The 17,099-nt window shown below is 45.2% G+C and overlaps 1 protein-coding gene and 1 long non-coding RNA gene across 2 annotated transcripts in view; one reads left to right on the top strand and one right to left on the bottom strand.

Moving 5' to 3' along the window:
* The first annotated feature begins 1,825 nt into the window (after positions 1 to 1,825).
* On the top strand, positions 1,826 to 3,177 carry LOC143476536 (uncharacterized). The gene is made up of 4 exons (XR_013121318.1): positions 1,826 to 1,893; positions 2,123 to 2,182; positions 2,361 to 2,424; positions 2,520 to 3,177. It is a non-coding gene; the product is annotated as an uncharacterized LOC143476536 (long non-coding RNA).
* Positions 3,178 to 6,663: 3,486 nt separating this feature from the next.
* Positions 6,664 to 17,099, bottom strand: part of wdr11 (WD repeat domain 11) — a 74,655-nt gene continuing 64,219 nt past the window's right edge. The window contains 3 exon segments of the mRNA XM_076974164.1: positions 6,664 to 8,279; positions 8,657 to 8,736; positions 11,477 to 11,622. Of these exon segments, the coding sequence (XP_076830279.1) occupies positions 8,077 to 8,279; positions 8,657 to 8,736; positions 11,477 to 11,622 (429 nt within the window). The 3' untranslated portion in view covers positions 6,664 to 8,076.

Below are 17,099 nucleotides of genomic sequence, written 5' to 3'. Positions count from 1 at the left end.
ACATTTAATTTAATACTCAAATACATCAGATTATTTCTTTGTCTGGAAATATTTAAGAATTTACATAGAGTTTAAACCTATAGCTTTCTTGGCTGCTAAACACATTCCATAATAAGAAAGGATAATAATAACAGCTAGTGTATTAGAACTATAACATCAAGACATAAATGAGTGCTAGGGCATGCGAGTGGTTGGCAAGAGTATATATATATATATACACACACACACACACACACACACACACACACACACACACACATATATATATATATATATATATATATATATATATATATATATATATATATATATCTGTTTACTTGGAGCAACTTTGTAACTGACAATGTGGTTATAGAAGGACGTGCTGTGTGTCTATAGGTGTTGTGTGTCTGCAGGTGTTGTGTGTCTGTAGGTGTTGTCTTGTGAAGGGGAAGCTGTTTGCAGGAACACCCACTAAGTTCTCCCATTTTGGAGATTCCCTGATCTAGTCATCCAAACATTGTATTGAAGTAGTCGGTGTCATTCACTTAAAGTCCTGGTAGCTCTGGTTAAAACCGAACACTGATGGTCCAAGGAAGGACAAACAACCGAAGAACCAACAACAGCATCACAAGCACCTGATGCTGACTGATGGCTAGCCCATCAGGGGTGGGTTTCCCGAAACTTTCTTAGCGCTAAGTACTTTGTAACCTCGTTCTAACGTACAAGGTTCAAGAAGTACCTAGCGCTAAGAACGTTTCGGGAAACCCATCCCTGGTCTGTTTCCCCACAGAAGAACTACTGTTGCTGAAACAGTTAACGTTGGCTATGATAGAAAGATGTCAGGTGTACATCACACAGCTTGTCATGGATGGAGCTGGTAGCCACAGACCAGTGAGAGTGCCCATACTGGAAGGAGGTGGCCTGCTTTGAGGAATCAGGTGTTCTTTTACATCATGTAGATGTCAGGGTGCATGAGCAGAGATGGCACCAGGATGCAGTATGAGAAGGAGGCCAACCTGTGTTGTGCTGTAAGGAGGGTTCCCACACCTTGGTTAACATCAAATTCAAGGACCTGTAAATGACTTTCCAGGTCAAACTTCCTCAAATTCAAGGACTGCACCTGGCAGTATTTAACTACTGCTACCCCTGAATGTTATCAAAAAACGATTAATTAATACAATGCAAATTAAAAACACTGAATGCCATATTTCATGCCATGCGTCCTGAAATTTGCATTTTATGTACATGACATGCACCGATTCAGCGAAAACTTCATTCACACTCAAGAAATTCAAACGCAATACCATAAGATTAAAAATTACGTAGTTTTTTTTAGGTTTATGTGCAGTGACAATGAACCATTTTAAGTAGTATGAGTAAATCTATAATAAAACCTACTCTTGCCACACAGTTCATTTATTACATTATTGTGTATATTTATATATATTTTTATTTAGAAATTCTAGTTCTCACTGAATCTTAATATTACAATGTAGAAATTATGATTACGTTAATTTAATAGATTTTACTCAAAGTTAATATTTTCAGCGTACAATGACAAAGTTGAGTTTTATCTAATTTTTGTAGATTAGATTGTAACGTGTGAGGAAGGCAGTGTGCAGAGACGAGTATTCATGGAATACGTAGATGTGCAGAGTCAAACAAAGACGAGCCCATGGGACACTGTGTAAACGCACATTATTTAGGTAAACTAAACAAGACCCAAGTGATGATGAGACTGTAGCTTTAAGACCCCTGTGTATTCCATATTAGGTAGTGATGATTGTCATTTGCAGTGACTGGATGAACATGACCGGTCATTATGAAACTAACAAGGGGAGTGTGTGAATACAGACACATATAAAGATAAACTCGAGACATTTCAACTAAGCAGGACTGCTTCAGGTTCAGGTAATATCCTATTGATACTAGCAGCTTGAGAACAGAACAATATTAGAAAAAAGATACTTAGTCAAAAACAATGGTTCTTAATGTCATACTTATGAGACATTATATAACTGTAGTTATACATCTACTTGAAAGATGAATGCCATTGAATATGCACAATCTATACAATGTAAATAATAATGTGTGCACAAAAGTCAAATATTTTGTAAAACATTTTATTTTGTTTCATTAGAATACAGCGATCAGTACATTCTGGAACTGAAATATGCCTTATCTCAAGTTACTCATTTTGGTAAGCACACTTCAGTCTTGATTATAATGAAAACTATAAAGTACTTAAGTAGTTAATAGTTCATGTTAATTCTACTTGTCTACCCAATCTTATATAAAATGTGTAATTACATGCTTTTAAAATAAATATGTGTTTACATTTACATACGTGCATTAATTTTGCCTATGTTTATCTACAGATTATTCTCCTGAGTGGTGTAGTGATTCCTGAAAAAAGTAGCAACCAGCAACAGTTACGTACAGGTGAGATACATAAGCAACATCACAAGTCAACTCTACAGTTAAAGTCGTGATTATCAAAATGAAAGTTAATCTGTCATTACTGTCTCACACGTAAGGCTCAAAGCAGCACCTGGAGTCTGATGAGTGGAACCTTGTTCAGCATTCCAAGGGCAACAACCATGTGATAAACACTGGACTTATTAAGATCTACTACAAAATAATCAAGAACTCCATAAAGAAGTACAACCTGAAGAACCCAGAGGATCCCTTTGTGACCAAACTTATGAAATCATCCATAGAGAATGAAAAGATCAAGAACAACATCATGTATAACCTGGTTGATGACCAGCCAGTGAGAACTGATAATCAAAATTCGAAGATCTTTGGGAGCAAGTGCAAAGATCTCACTGATGCAAGTGTAGAGTATGTTGGTTTAGTGTGCCAAAATAAGGTACATGAAAACATAAATAAAACGATTGACCAGCTTAAATATGTGCAGGGTAACGCCACTGAGATGATAACAAGCAGGGCGTATGTGGATGTAGAAGCAGAGAAGAGAGTTGTACAGATCAAGAATAAGGAAAGGAAAATGAAAAAGATGCTTAAGGAAGCAGAGAATGCCGTGAAAGACATGCTTAAAAAATTTCCTGACAATCTGCAAAATGTGTCACTGATAATCTGTCAGACAAACAACAGTGTTTGGATCTAGCAATAGAAATTGTGTTGTTAACTTGCAAACAAATGAATGAACAAGCAAATAAACTCTTTTAAGCATTCTTTGACCTGGTTGGTTTTGATCATACAGTGACATTTGTGTATATGCACGTTACTTACTGCTCACTCAGTGACTTCTTCTTTAAAGTAGCCTCTTCTATTCCAGCATTTAAACTATTTAAAAGAAACCCATTTGTTTTGGCGGACCATTCAATATAAAATAATGATCTATAAAGCTCTATCAACACCATCAGCTTACATAAAAACCTGAAATATGATGAGGGAAAAAAAGAACACAACTCAAATCACAGAATATTCATCTGGTTTAAGAGCATGCATGTTCTGAAGTGATCAGTACAGTATAAGGTGCTTTAATGAAGGTTTAGACCTGCATACACATTAGCTATACAAAACCTTTTTTGAATTGTGAATTGTAATAAGATCCTTTTTTTACACAACATGAACTTTTTACTGTTGTTGATTAACTTTATAGGCATGTGAACCAGCAGCTGCCCTAGCTCAGAGTGTCTGTGGACCCCTGGACCTGGTGAAGGATGTAGGGTCTGACTACAGCAGGGGTCTGACTACAGCAGGGGTCTGATTACTCCCCACTATGCAGGCCACTCTCTCAAACTCTAGAAGGGATGTGTGGATCCTCACAATCAAAAATGTGATGTTAGGTTTGTGTTCCTCCCTCATCATTTGCTAATGGCCCCCAGGGGCGTGAGGATCAAGCTCAGACGTGCCACAGAAGCCATCACAGAACATCTCCACGAGCTATCTATCATGGGAAAGCTGTTGCCACATTCTCCACTCATTGTTTTCTTTCTTTTTAGGTCTGTACTTTTTCTGTCTAGTCTGTGGTCAAACATACACCTTTTTTAAAAAACTTTATATCAGTTTGTTTGCTCTGGTCCATTTGTGATCCACTTTAGGCTTGAAAAACTTGTCACTATGTTTAATCTGTTTGCCTGTATTCTTTCCTTCCTTCCTTCCTTCCTTCCTTCCTTCCTTCACTCACTCACTCACTCACTCACTCACTCACTCACTCACTCACTCACTCACTCACTCACTCACTCACTCACTCACTCACACACACACACACACACACACACACACACACACACACACACACACACACACACACACACACACACACACACACACACACACACACACACACAAACTTGTTGGTAGACCCAAATTTGTCTTCTTTCATCCATGAAGTCCAAGTTCAGTGTCACAACAGATAGTCCACTAGGGTATGGGCTTAATGACTCAAAGCCATGGAAGTGAGCTTGACTAACTTTACTAACCGAACATACTGTGAATTCTAAAGACCCTTTGTCAAAAACATAAAGTACATCATGTCTTTCGTCTTTCAGCCATTTAAATCTGAACTCCATGCAAATGTAAAAGAAGGACTTTTATGTGGCTAAAATGCCCCACTGACTCCAGCTGTTTAAAGGCTGTTATGATATGGTCATTACACATGACCACAAACATTTATAAAGTTCCTATTAAATGCAACGTCCTCATATAGCAGGGTATGGTGGGCCTTTGTAAACAGCGGTTCTCTGGATGAGGGTGTGGAAGAGAAACCGGCTGCTTATCTTTGAGTCATCAACAGCAACACAGTGCAGTAAGGTCGCCTTCCAGATGTCCTGTTGCTCCTTTGTTACCTACCAAGGCTCCCTAGCTCCTATTTTCTAGGGAAGTTGCATGTGATAACATCATTCCCTAACTTGGAAATGGGAAAGTTCCTGTATAGGGGAAACCTTTGGTTGTAGGTGTTAAAACCTGTGCATTGCTTTTTATTGAGTTGTGGTCTTATAAAAGATATGGGTAAGATGGCCAGAGGAGACATCCACTAAGGGTAACTAAGGGCTAAAGACGCATGTAAAGCCATGTGCTGCTCCCACACATGTAGGGAGATACTTGCAACCACTGGTCCAAAATAAAACCAATGTAAGTGAATATGGGGAGAGACCAACAGAGGGCAGCAGTGTTTTTTCAAAAATCGATATTGTATTTTATTATTCCGAGTATTGTCATTTTCATGTAATGTGCTATCCGATAGCAGCCACACATTTGAGCATGCTTGCTAGAGACAATATTTGTTTCCTCCATAATTGACAGAGTCCTTCTCTATATAAAATCTTATAGACAGTTGGGAGAATAAAACACGTTGTCATATGAGCATCACAGCAAAGTCTGAGAGGACAGGCCACATTCAAATCAAACGTTCCTAAGGTACGATAAGGGCAAAAAAAACCACTGAAGAAATTATATTCCAAAAGGAAGAAATGGGGGAAAGGTAATGTGTCACATCGGAGGAGGTGGGCTGCAGGGTGTCAAATACTCCACTGGGAATGGCTGTTTCACTGGTTTTATAGCAGCATGGATGACGGGGGAATGCTGAAGGAAGGCATCAAAGGCTCTTGGGGAGCGGGCCTAGAAATCAGAAAGTGAAGTGGATGGAGCTCTTGTTCCTCCATGTATGGGGAGTGTGTGGTGTGAGAGTGGTGTCCACACTCCTAATGTGGCCATACAGAAACTCTGAGGCACTGAGAGGTTCCAGACCTGCACAGGTCAGTGGTCATCTGCTGCACTTGAAATTCAACCGCTTGTGCAAGTATAACTCAGACATGTCATGGAGCGGCGATATTTACTAAACCCCAATGAAACGGATGTGTGTGAAATTTAAAGGAAGCGATTCCTTGCTGACTTTTTTGGCCAACACTGCCCTCTTGTGGTCAGAGCAAATTTCTTGACTTGGGAGACGGTAACTGCATTCTTGCAAAACATAAAAAAAAAAAAAACCTTTTTTTTTTTTGCACTGTGGCATTTCCAGATTGATTGTAAATATTGTATTAGGCTTTAATTCAAGATATTCCATTTAAGCAGGAGCATCAGTGGCAGTAATAGAGCAGGAGAGGATGACCACAGTCCAGCAGACTCAGTACATGCTAATTTAATCATTTAATCGTTTAGAGCATTCTGGTAGTCTAACTGGATCTTTTGTAGACCAAGAGACTATTTTGTCTCTTCATTGTTGCCATGTACATACATTCCCCCCCTTTTATAAAGAACCTATCACACAGGCCTGAATTGACCTTGTTTGGTCTGAAAAGCTGTGATACAGTAATTTAGATCCAGGAGAGTAACCATGCCCCGGGGTCTACTGCCAGACTCCGTGGGTTTTCCCTGAACCTTCTGTTAGTAATGTGGATGTCTCCAGGAATGGGCAACTTTTAATAACTGATAGTCTTGTTTAATAAACAGCATACATGAGATTTCAAAGAGCTGTATCTTCACATTAGAGAGATGCTTCTCTGTTCAGAACATCAGTGGACTTCCACTGGGAACCACTGACCTTGAGGGTGAGAGGGAGTTTGTATGGCAAGATAATGTTTGAAATACACAGCAAAAGCTTTTGAAAATAAATATGGAACTATTACATGCTTACATGAGCACAACATACACATTATCTGGTAGAATTGCAGTTGGCAAAGGAACTAATGTGAACACAGTAAAAGAAACACATTGATTGGACACATTTATTGCTTTCTCTATATACATATATTCAACTGATGAGCACAAAGCAACACCCTGTAGTTTTTTATTCTAAACATTTAGGAGTAATTTCATAAAGATGATTTGTGCATTATTCGATATTACAATAACATGAAAGGCAAATTAATCCAACATTCAAGGTAACTGCTAAGAAAAGCATGACGAAGAAAGAAAGTAGAACCTTCAGACACCATAAAAACTGAAACAGCCATTTTCCTGGACCAGAAAGGGTGTTCAGACCCACAGGAGTAACACCAACAACGTCATGAGTTACAGAACAACACTGAAACACACACTTCCACCCAACTCCACTGTAGACCACGCAAACAACCCATGGCTGTCAAAACAACCGAGAGTTGCCATAGAGACACTGCAAGTAATCTGCGAGAGCAACTGGGCAAACAGTGTGAAGGGGTTTCACACAGGGAGGAGGCTGAAGACCCACAGTCTCAACGCAGGAAACTGGTGCACCACTGTACACACACGGGAGAAACCACAGCATTAACGTCTGCCCAACAGGGCAGTGATGATGAGAATACACATCTTAAAACAACAGTCCTGCTGGGTAGAAGGAAACTGGGGCTGTGATATTTCTCGTGAGTGAAGTGAGACTCAGCCTCACAAGTTTTACTTGATTAGATCTGATTGGTATGACAAAGCTGTTGGAACGAAACCTTCTGATGTTGGAGGAAAACCTTCTGAGCTCATTGAGTCTCAGGTGATTCAATTTCTTGAGGAAAATTCATAAAATTTTGCTAATTATTCACACAAATGTCTGTGCACCACAGAATAATTATGGTTGCATATATTTTTCAAAGCAGACATTCACCCACTTGTCTATGTTGTTTGGAACAGGAAACATTATTTACACTAACAGATGAATCAGCAAACGTGTTCCATCATTATCCTGTAGTCCAAAGAGAATGGGTCAAACTCAAGAGTGCAAACCAAATAATTGGTGTAGGAATGTTGAAGAACCTGTCCTTCAAGGGCCAACATGAGGATGAGAAGATCAGAAAAGCTACCATGCAGAGTACAGAAACAGATCAGACGTGTACGTACACGTGTGACAGAGTGCTTTCTTTTACAGGAAGTGCATATGGTGGACTGATGTATCGTTTGAATCCCGAAGCCATATACAATATATTCGTGCACTACATCACACATTCCACCACACCTTCCCCATGCTTTGTTATCTAACACTTTTCACCTTCAGATGAAGTGTAGGAGAAGAGACTATATCTGGACATTTAGTGAATGATGGCCTGGTGCCGTCCACACTCTTGTTCTGATCCTCCAGCCGTGGTGAAGCTCTACGCTCGTCCCCCAGCCCACACCTACAGTTCTACGTCTCCCCCATCGCTGCCCCGCTGAGGACGGGCCTCACACCTCAGCCCCCGGGCTGCCGAGCGCCTCCTCCTCTCCGGGGGTGGTGTCCAGCCCTGATCCCTCCTCTTGGAAGAGCTCCTCCAGGATCTCCTCTCCTGCTCCTCCGGCCCGGGACGCCCACAGCGCTGCTCCCTCACGCAGGCCCATGGAGCGGAGTAGGCGGGCGAAGTCGGCAAACGCTGCCCCGATTAGCTTATGTGAGGGGCGGAGGGTTAAGGAGAAATTGTGGTGGGTGTGACAAGACCCGGTACTGTTCTCAACACAACGGCAGGAGTTCAGGCTGCGCTGATGAGTGTCTGACTGACAGGAGAGAAAAAAGCTCTACAGAGATGAGAGGTCCCCTGAAAAGCGCTGTGCAATATGACTTTACCCGATCTACAGCCCTATCTGGTGGACAATCAGCCCACAGCTGTTGGTTGAAAAAAAAAACATATTTCTAAAATGGTCTTAAGCCATGTTTGGGCATCCTTTGTAGTTAATTCACATAGGGCTTGTGGGTATATTGTTCTACAGTGTGAAATGTTACCCTTGTACAGAGCAGAAAGCAGGACAGAAGGCACCGTTAAAAGGATATTAGTGGTGTCATTGGCTTCCATCACACCAAACTTCAGACAGGCTTCAATGAAGAGTGCTGCCCGGTCAAAGTACCTCACGCTGTCAGAGGGACATGTCCGTTTAACTCCTCAGGGCTTTTCAAAGACATCCTAACAGCTTCACTTTTTTGTATACACTTCAAAACATCTTTGTGGCTGCAGTAAACTGGGGCATTAATATGCCACAGTAGTTCTCTCAGAATGAGTTCAGTTATACAAACGCACGCATGCACGAAAGGATCAATAATCTGTGACTGGAAGTGCAATGTGGGATACACACCACTTCATCTTAATACAAGTCTAGAGGGAAATTCTGAGCTAACTCAAAGGAAGAGGAGAAAGAAGAGCAACGAGGGTCAAGAGAAAGAAAAAGATCCAGAATTAATAACACTTTTGTAAGAGAGAGAACATTCATCATTTTTTTTTTCACTTTACTAAAAAAAGTTGTTCGATAATGCACAGAGCACGCACTGATACATTCGTCTTTGTTAAAAAGATAGGCTCGCAGTCTGGAATGTAATTCCAGAGCTTTTCCAGATCAATGGAAGGGGTATTTATTGTTTTCCATGAAGTGCATTTACAGCCTGTTCTCATTTACAAACGTAGCAAGTGCAGGTAGAATAATGTAGCATTGACTGACCTGTGAGTACAAGATCATTACTCTACAGCACCAAGCCCTCTAGTGTAAGACCTTCCTCTAGGGCAGGGGTCGGCAACCCAAAATGTTGAAAGAGCCATATTAGACCAAAAAAAACAAAAAACAAATACGTCTGGAGCTGCAAAAAATTAAAAGCCTTATATAAGCCTACTATTAGCCTACTATCAAAATTACTAAGTTAGCTACAAATACATAATGAGCATTCATGATTAAATGTTTATTCTCCCTGCAGTGTATTCTATAGTAGGGGTGTCACGATTCTCTAAATTCTCGATTCGATTGTATTTCCGATTTTAGGGTCACGATTCGATTCGATTCTCGATTTACAGCAGAGAGGCCTATGCCAGTTTTAGATTAGTCAAACCTCCGCAAACGGTGGAGGCGTTTATACTTTCCGCGTCACATTCTTTGCAGTGTTGTCCGAAACGATATGTGGTAGTATAAAGAAACACCCCTCAAAAACAGGGGAAGGAACATTTACCTGATGTTGCTTTGTGTTTCAGGCTGGAAAAGTGCTGGAATTTAGGCTAAAGTACTTGGAAATGCTTGAAACTGTAACTACTTAGTTTCACAACAAATAGCTGTCTGACTGAACAGTTCTCTTGTATTACGTTAACAAGTACAAGCCTCTTGTAATTCCAGGACGAAACATGAGAGAACGTAAAGATGTTAAGATTGGGTGTTTTGAAAATAAACAACCATTAAATCATGTGACAAAAAGCACATTATTTCGAATCATTATGAGTATATGTATAAATATTTAACTTAATTAAGTTTAACGTGCTGGGAAATATTGAAATGGACCTTGAAAGTGACGTACAAGTGTATGAACCCTGCAAACATGACTTTGTTCGTTGTGCTGAAGCGCGGCTCGTGCAAAGTTACGCGCCGGTTTGTTTACAACAGCCACGTGCCTCATCTCGCCCTGCTAATAGAAACGTGTGTCGCAGGCTATGACGCAAATCTTCATTGACATAAATGTTGAAATTTAATTTAATTTATTCTACACATTCTTACAGCATTGGAAAACGTTAAGAATGTTGGTGTCATGTTTGTCTCCTACAAAAACTATATTAAAACAAAAAATATATTTCTCTCCCCATCTTTTTACATTTTCAAACATTTTTCAAACATTTTTGATCCAGGGAGCCGCTAGGGCAGCGCCAAAGAGCCGCGGGTTGCCAACCCCCGACCTAGGGCATAAAGACCTAAATTGTAATGATTTGTATGTATATGTATTTTGTATAACTTTTTATATTGCTGGTTTTTTTTTTTTTTTTTTTTAAACAGGTCTCTCTTGTAAATGAGTCTGTAAGCCTCAATAGATTATCCTGTCGAAAAAAAAGAATAATAATAATAATAATAAATAATAAAAGACCTCTAGGGCATAAAGACCTTCATCTAGGGCATAAAGACCTCTAGGGCATAAAGACCTTCCTCTAGGGCATAAAGGCCTCTAGGGTATAAAGACCTTCCTCTAGGGCATAAAGGCCTCTAGGGTATAAAGACCTTCATCTAGGGCATAAAGACCTTCATCTAGGGCATAAAGACCTTCCTCTAGGGCATAAAGGCCTCTAGGGTATAAAGACATTCCTCTAGGGCATAAAGGCCTCTAGGGTATAAAGACCTTCATCTAGGGCATAAAGGCCTCTAGGGCATAAAGACCTTCATCTAGGGCATAAAGACCTCTAGGGCATAAAGACCTTCCTCTAAGGCATAAAGGCCTCTAGGGTATAAAGAACTTCATCTAGGGCATAAAGGCCTCTAGGGTATAAAGACCTTCATCTAGGGCATAAAGGCATCTAGGGTATAAAGACCTTCCGCTAGGGCATAAAGGCCTCTAGGGTATAAAGACCTTCCTCTAGGGCATAAAGACCTCTAGGGTATAAAGACTTTCATATAGGGCATAAAGGCCTCTAGGGTATAAAGACCTTCATCTAGGGCATAAAGGCCTCTAGGGTATAAAGACCTTCATCTAGGGCATAAAGGCCTCTAGGGTATAAAGACCTTCCTCTAGAGGGCAAGAGGATTCCAATAGGATAAAGGGACCTTACTCTAGGGCAGAAGTAGCTTTATCAAGGGCAATTTAAGGATGGGAGGATGGGGGAGATAGAGGGGAGGGAGGAAATGGAGAAACACAGACCTGTGAAGCATCTCGCCCACTTTATGGAAACAGCCCAGCGACAGCAACACCAAAATGGCTTTGGACTTCTGGTTGATCTGAGGAGAGCAGAGGTGCTCAGCCCAGCGTTTCAGCACGTCCGACGCCTCCGCTGGGTTCAGACGCACCTGAGGAACGGAGGCATGAGCAGACAGAGGGAGGGAGAGGGAGATGAGTGAGAGCAGTGTCTTCCAAAACGAGCCCAAATGTCAGGAGCACGTGACATGGATCTGTCTCGGGGTCCAACAATGTCATCACGTACAGAAAGAGAACCTGCCAAACACACACAGACAAACGAGAAGGACCAGAACACAGTGTAGCCCTGAGCCCACAGTGCAGCTGTAGCCCTGAGCCCACAGTGCAGCTGTAGCCCTGAGCCCACAGTGCAGCTGTAGCCCTGAGCCCACAGTGCAGCTGTAGCCCTGAGCCCACAGTGCAGCTGTAGCCCTGAGCCCACAGTGCAGCTGTAGCCCTGAGCCCACAGTGCAGCTGTAGCCCTGAGCCCACAGTGCAGCTGTAGCCCTGAGCCCACAGTGCAGCTGTAGCCCTGAGCCCACAGTGCCCACAGTGGGACGTAACAATTGCCATTCTGATGCCCCCTTGCCCCCACTACAAACTCCCTTTCCCAAATTCATTGTCCCAGAACGGTTATTGGGCCAACTTGGAAAAAAAGGGTCAAAATAAGATGCAGCCGTAATCAAAGCAGCATCTACCACTCCCTCCACTACTCCAAACTGTACTCCAAACCCTGACGTCTGTGGACTACACCACTATAACCTACATCTAGACCTACATCATAGAGGTACTATAACCTTCATCTAGACCAGGGGTAATCAATTAAATCTTTCCGCGGTCCATTTTTGGCAGATAGCTCAGACCTTAGGTCCGGGTCCGCGGTGGCGAACGAAAGTTGTTGAGCGGGGGGGGGGTGGCGAACGTAACACTCAAATGGGTGGTGAACGTAACACTCGTCTGAAAATAAATTCTCAGGTTTAAAATATAGTCTCCCGTTAAAATTTTTTTGGCATTTGGGTCCGTATCCAGTTAATCAGGAATGTGATTGGGTCCGGACAGGACGGCATTCGGGTCCGGATCCGGACCGCGATCCGCCATTTGGTGATACCTGATCTAGTACTATAACCTACATCTAGACCTACATCATAGATGTACTATAACCTACATCTAGACCTACATCATAGATGTACTATAACCTACATCTAGACATACATCACTGATGTACTATAACCTACATCTAGACATACATCATTGATGTACTATAACCTACATCTAGACCAGGGGTACTCAACTGGCGGACCGCGGTCCGGATCCGGACCCGAACGCAGTCCTGTCCGGACCCAATCTCATTCCTGATTAACTGGATACGGACCAAAACAAAACCGTAACATTTATTTCAGGGCTATTGAAAAAACACTCCGTCACGAGTGTTACGTTTGCCACCCCCCGCTCAACAACTTACGTTCGCCACCCCCCGGGCTACAAGCCTGGTTGACGCTTCGCGAGCGGCGCGAGGGTCCGCGCGGCGAAAATAACGCGCGCTGTCGGTTCGCGAGGTTGTGCACCTCTCGAATTTTGTAACTTCGCGCGCGCCGCGCTTCAGCGCAATGAACAAAGTCACGTTTTCAGGGTTCATACACCTTTATAAGGTGGAATTCAAGCACTTGTACGTCACTTTCAAGGTCCATTTCAATATTTCCCAGCATGTTAAACATTAAATATTTATACATATATTTATATTTATACATATAATATTTCCCAGCATGTTAAGTTAAATATTTATACATATACTCGAAATAATTCGCTTTTTATCACATTATTTAATGGTTGTTTATTTTAAAAACGCCCAATCTTCACGTCTTCACGTTCTCATGTTTCGTCCTGGAATTACAAGAGGCTCGTATTTGTTAACGTAATACAAGAGAACTATTCAGTCAGACAGATATTTGTTGTGAAACCAAGTAGTTACAATTTCAAGCATTTTAAAGTACTTTAACCTAAATTCCAGCACTTTTCAAACCTGAAACACATAGCAACATTAAAATTGGTCAGGTAAATGTTCATTCCCCTGTTTTGAGGGGTGTTTCTACCACATATCGTTTCGGACAAAACACCACAACCCCCCCCCCCCCCCCCCCCCCCCCCCCCCCCCCCCCCCCCCCCCCCCCCCCCCCCCCCCATCCGGACCTCAGGTCACAGGTATCTGCCAAAATTGGACCGCGGACAAATTTAGTTGAGTACGCCTGATCTAGACCTTCCCATTATAGGTGACTATAAGGCAATGTAAGGAGTGGACAGGTTTTGGCATGTAGCACTCAGAAATGTAAGTCCATAAATGCAAACACTCAACAGCCTTTTCCAGAGCCAGACACCTCTATCTACGATGAGAACCTCTCAATCATGAACAAAGCCCAGCAAATCATTCGCTTTTCATGCCAAGTAGTTTGGGGACAAAAACCCCATCAAAACATCCAGGTCAACCTGGTCCAATTCAATGAGGCGATCAGCACAGACATCATCGTCATCGCTCCTGGTGACCTGGTCGGCCGACAGAGCCCCGGCTCTGCTGGGAATGTCGTAGGCTTCAGCGGCTGGCCGGCCGGGTGGGCCAGGGACTCTCTGGGAAAGCGTGAGCCATGTCCCTCGGGACGCCAGCTGGACCCGAACAGGCCAACGGACCCAAGATTTAGTGGGAAGCTGAACAGCCTCCTCCCCACAGCTGCTGAGCTCCCAGAACCACAGGGCCGGCTCCCCAACACCCCCCAGCACTCCCCAGCACTCCCCAACACTCCCCAACACCCCCCAGCACTCCCCAACACCCCCCAGCACTCCCCAACACCCCCCAACACTCCCCAACACCCCCAACACTCCCCAACACCCCCAACACTCCCCAGCACCCCCAACACTCCCCAACACCCCCCAGCACTCCCCAACACTCCCAGCACTCCCCAACACTCCCCAACACCCCCCAACACTGCACAACACTGCTCAACACCCCCCAACACTCCCCAACACCCCCCAACACTGCACAACACTCCCCAACACTGCACAACACTCCCCAACACTGCACAACACCCCCCAACACTCCCCAACACCCCTCAACACTCCCCAACACCCCCCAACACTGCACAACACTCCCCAACACCCCTCAACACTCCCCAACACTCCCTAACACTCCCTAACACCCCCCAGCACTCCCCAACACCCCCAACACTGCACAACACCCCCCAACTCTGCACAACACTGCTCAACACCCCCCAACACTCCCCAACACCCCCCAGCACTCCCCAACACCCCCAGCACTCCCCAACACTGCACAACACTCCCCAACACTCCTCAACACTGCACAACACCCCCCAACACTCCCCAACACCCCCCAGCACTCCCGAACACCCCCCAACACTCCCCAACACCCCCCAGCACTCCCCAACACCCCCAGCACTCCCCAACACTGCACAACACTCCCCAACACTCCTCAACACTGCACAACACCCCCCAACACTCCCCAACACCCCCCAGCACTCCCGAACACCCCCCAACACTCCCCAACACCCCCCAGCACTCCCCAACACTGCACAACACCCCCCAACATTGCACAACACTCCCCAACACCCCCCAGCACTCCCCAACACCCCCCAACACTGCACAACACCCCCCAACACTGCACAACACCCCCAATACCCCCCGCCACTGCACAACACTCCCCAACACTGCACAACACCCCCCAACACTGCACAACACTCCCCAATACTGCACAACACCCCCCAACACTGCACGACACTCCCCAACACTCCCAACACCGCACAACACTCCCCAACACCGCACAACACTCCCCAACACTGCACAACACCCCCCAACACTGCACAACACTCCCAACACTGCACAACACTCCCCAACACTGCACAACACTCCCCAACACTGCACAACACTCCCCAACACCGCACAACACTCCCCAACACTGCACAACACCCCCCCAACACTGCACACCACTCCCCAACACCGCACAACACTCCCCAACACTGCACAACACCCCCCAACACTGCACAACACTCCCAACACTCCCCAACACCGCACAATACTCCCCAACACTGCACAACACCCCCAACACTGCACAACACCCCCCAACACTGCACAACACCCCCCAACACTGCACAACACTGCACAACACCCCCCAACACTGCACAACACTGCCCAACACCCCCAACACCGCACAACACCCCCCAACACTGCACAACACTCCCCAACACTCCCTAACACCGCACAACACTGCACAACACCCCCCCAACACTGCACAACACTGCACAACACCCCCAACACTCCCCAACATCCTCCGCCACTGCACAACACTCCCCAACACCCCCAACACTCCCCAACACTGCACAACACCCCCCAAGACTGCACAACACTCCCCAACACTGCACAACACTCCCCAACACCCCCCCAACACTGCACAACACCCCCAACACTCCCCAACATCCCCCGCCACTGCACAACACTCCCCAACACTGCACAACACTCCCCAACACCACACAACACCCCCCCAACACTGCACAACACTCCCCAACACTCCCTAACACCGCACAACACTCCCTAACACCGCACAACACTCCCCAACACCGCACAACACTCCCCAACACCGCACAACACTCCCCAACACTGCACAACACCCCCCAACACTGCACAACACTCCCAACACTCCCCAACACCGCACAATACTCCCCAACACTGCACAACACCCCCAACACTGCACAACACCCCCCAACACTGCACAACACCCCCCAACACTGCACAACACTGCACAACACCCCCAACACTCCCCAACATCCTCCGCCACTGCACAACACTCCCCAACACCCCCAACACTCCCCAACACTGCACAACACCCCCCAAGACTGCACAACACTCCCCAACACTGCACAACACTCCCCAACACCCCCCAACACTGCACAACACTGCACAACACCCCCAACACTCCCCAACATCCCCCGCCACTGCACAACACTCCCCAACACTGCACAACACTCCCCAACACTGCACAACACTCCCCAACACCGCACAACACCCCCCAACACTGCACAACACTCCCTAACACCGCACAACACTCCCTAACACCGCACAACACTCCCCAACACTGCACAACACCCCCCAACACTGCACAACACCCCCCAACACTCCCCAACACCCCCCGCCACTGCACAACACTCCCCAATACCCCCAACACTCCCCAACACTGCACCACACCCCCCAACACTGCACAACACTCCCAACACTGCACAACACTCCCCAACACTCCCAACACTGCACAACACTCCCCAACACAGCACAACACCCCCCAACACTGCACAACACTCCCCAACACTCCCTAACATCGCACAACACTCCCCAACACTGCACAACACCCCCCAACACTGCACAACACCCCCCAACACTCCCCAACACCCCCGCCACTGCACAACACTCCCCAACACCCCCAACACTCTCCAACACTGCACAACACCCCCCAACACTGCACAACACCCCCCAACACTGCACAACACTCCCCAACACTGCACAACACTCCCCAACACAGCACAACTCTCCCCAACACTGC

The sequence above is a fragment of the Brachyhypopomus gauderio genome, chromosome 15 (genome assembly GCF_052324685.1).
Source record: "Brachyhypopomus gauderio isolate BG-103 chromosome 15, BGAUD_0.2, whole genome shotgun sequence".
NCBI classification, from domain to species: domain Eukaryota; kingdom Metazoa; phylum Chordata; class Actinopteri; order Gymnotiformes; family Hypopomidae; genus Brachyhypopomus; species Brachyhypopomus gauderio.
The sequence above is the reverse complement of the archived record's forward strand: the minus strand, read 5'-3'. Positions and strand labels throughout refer to the sequence as shown.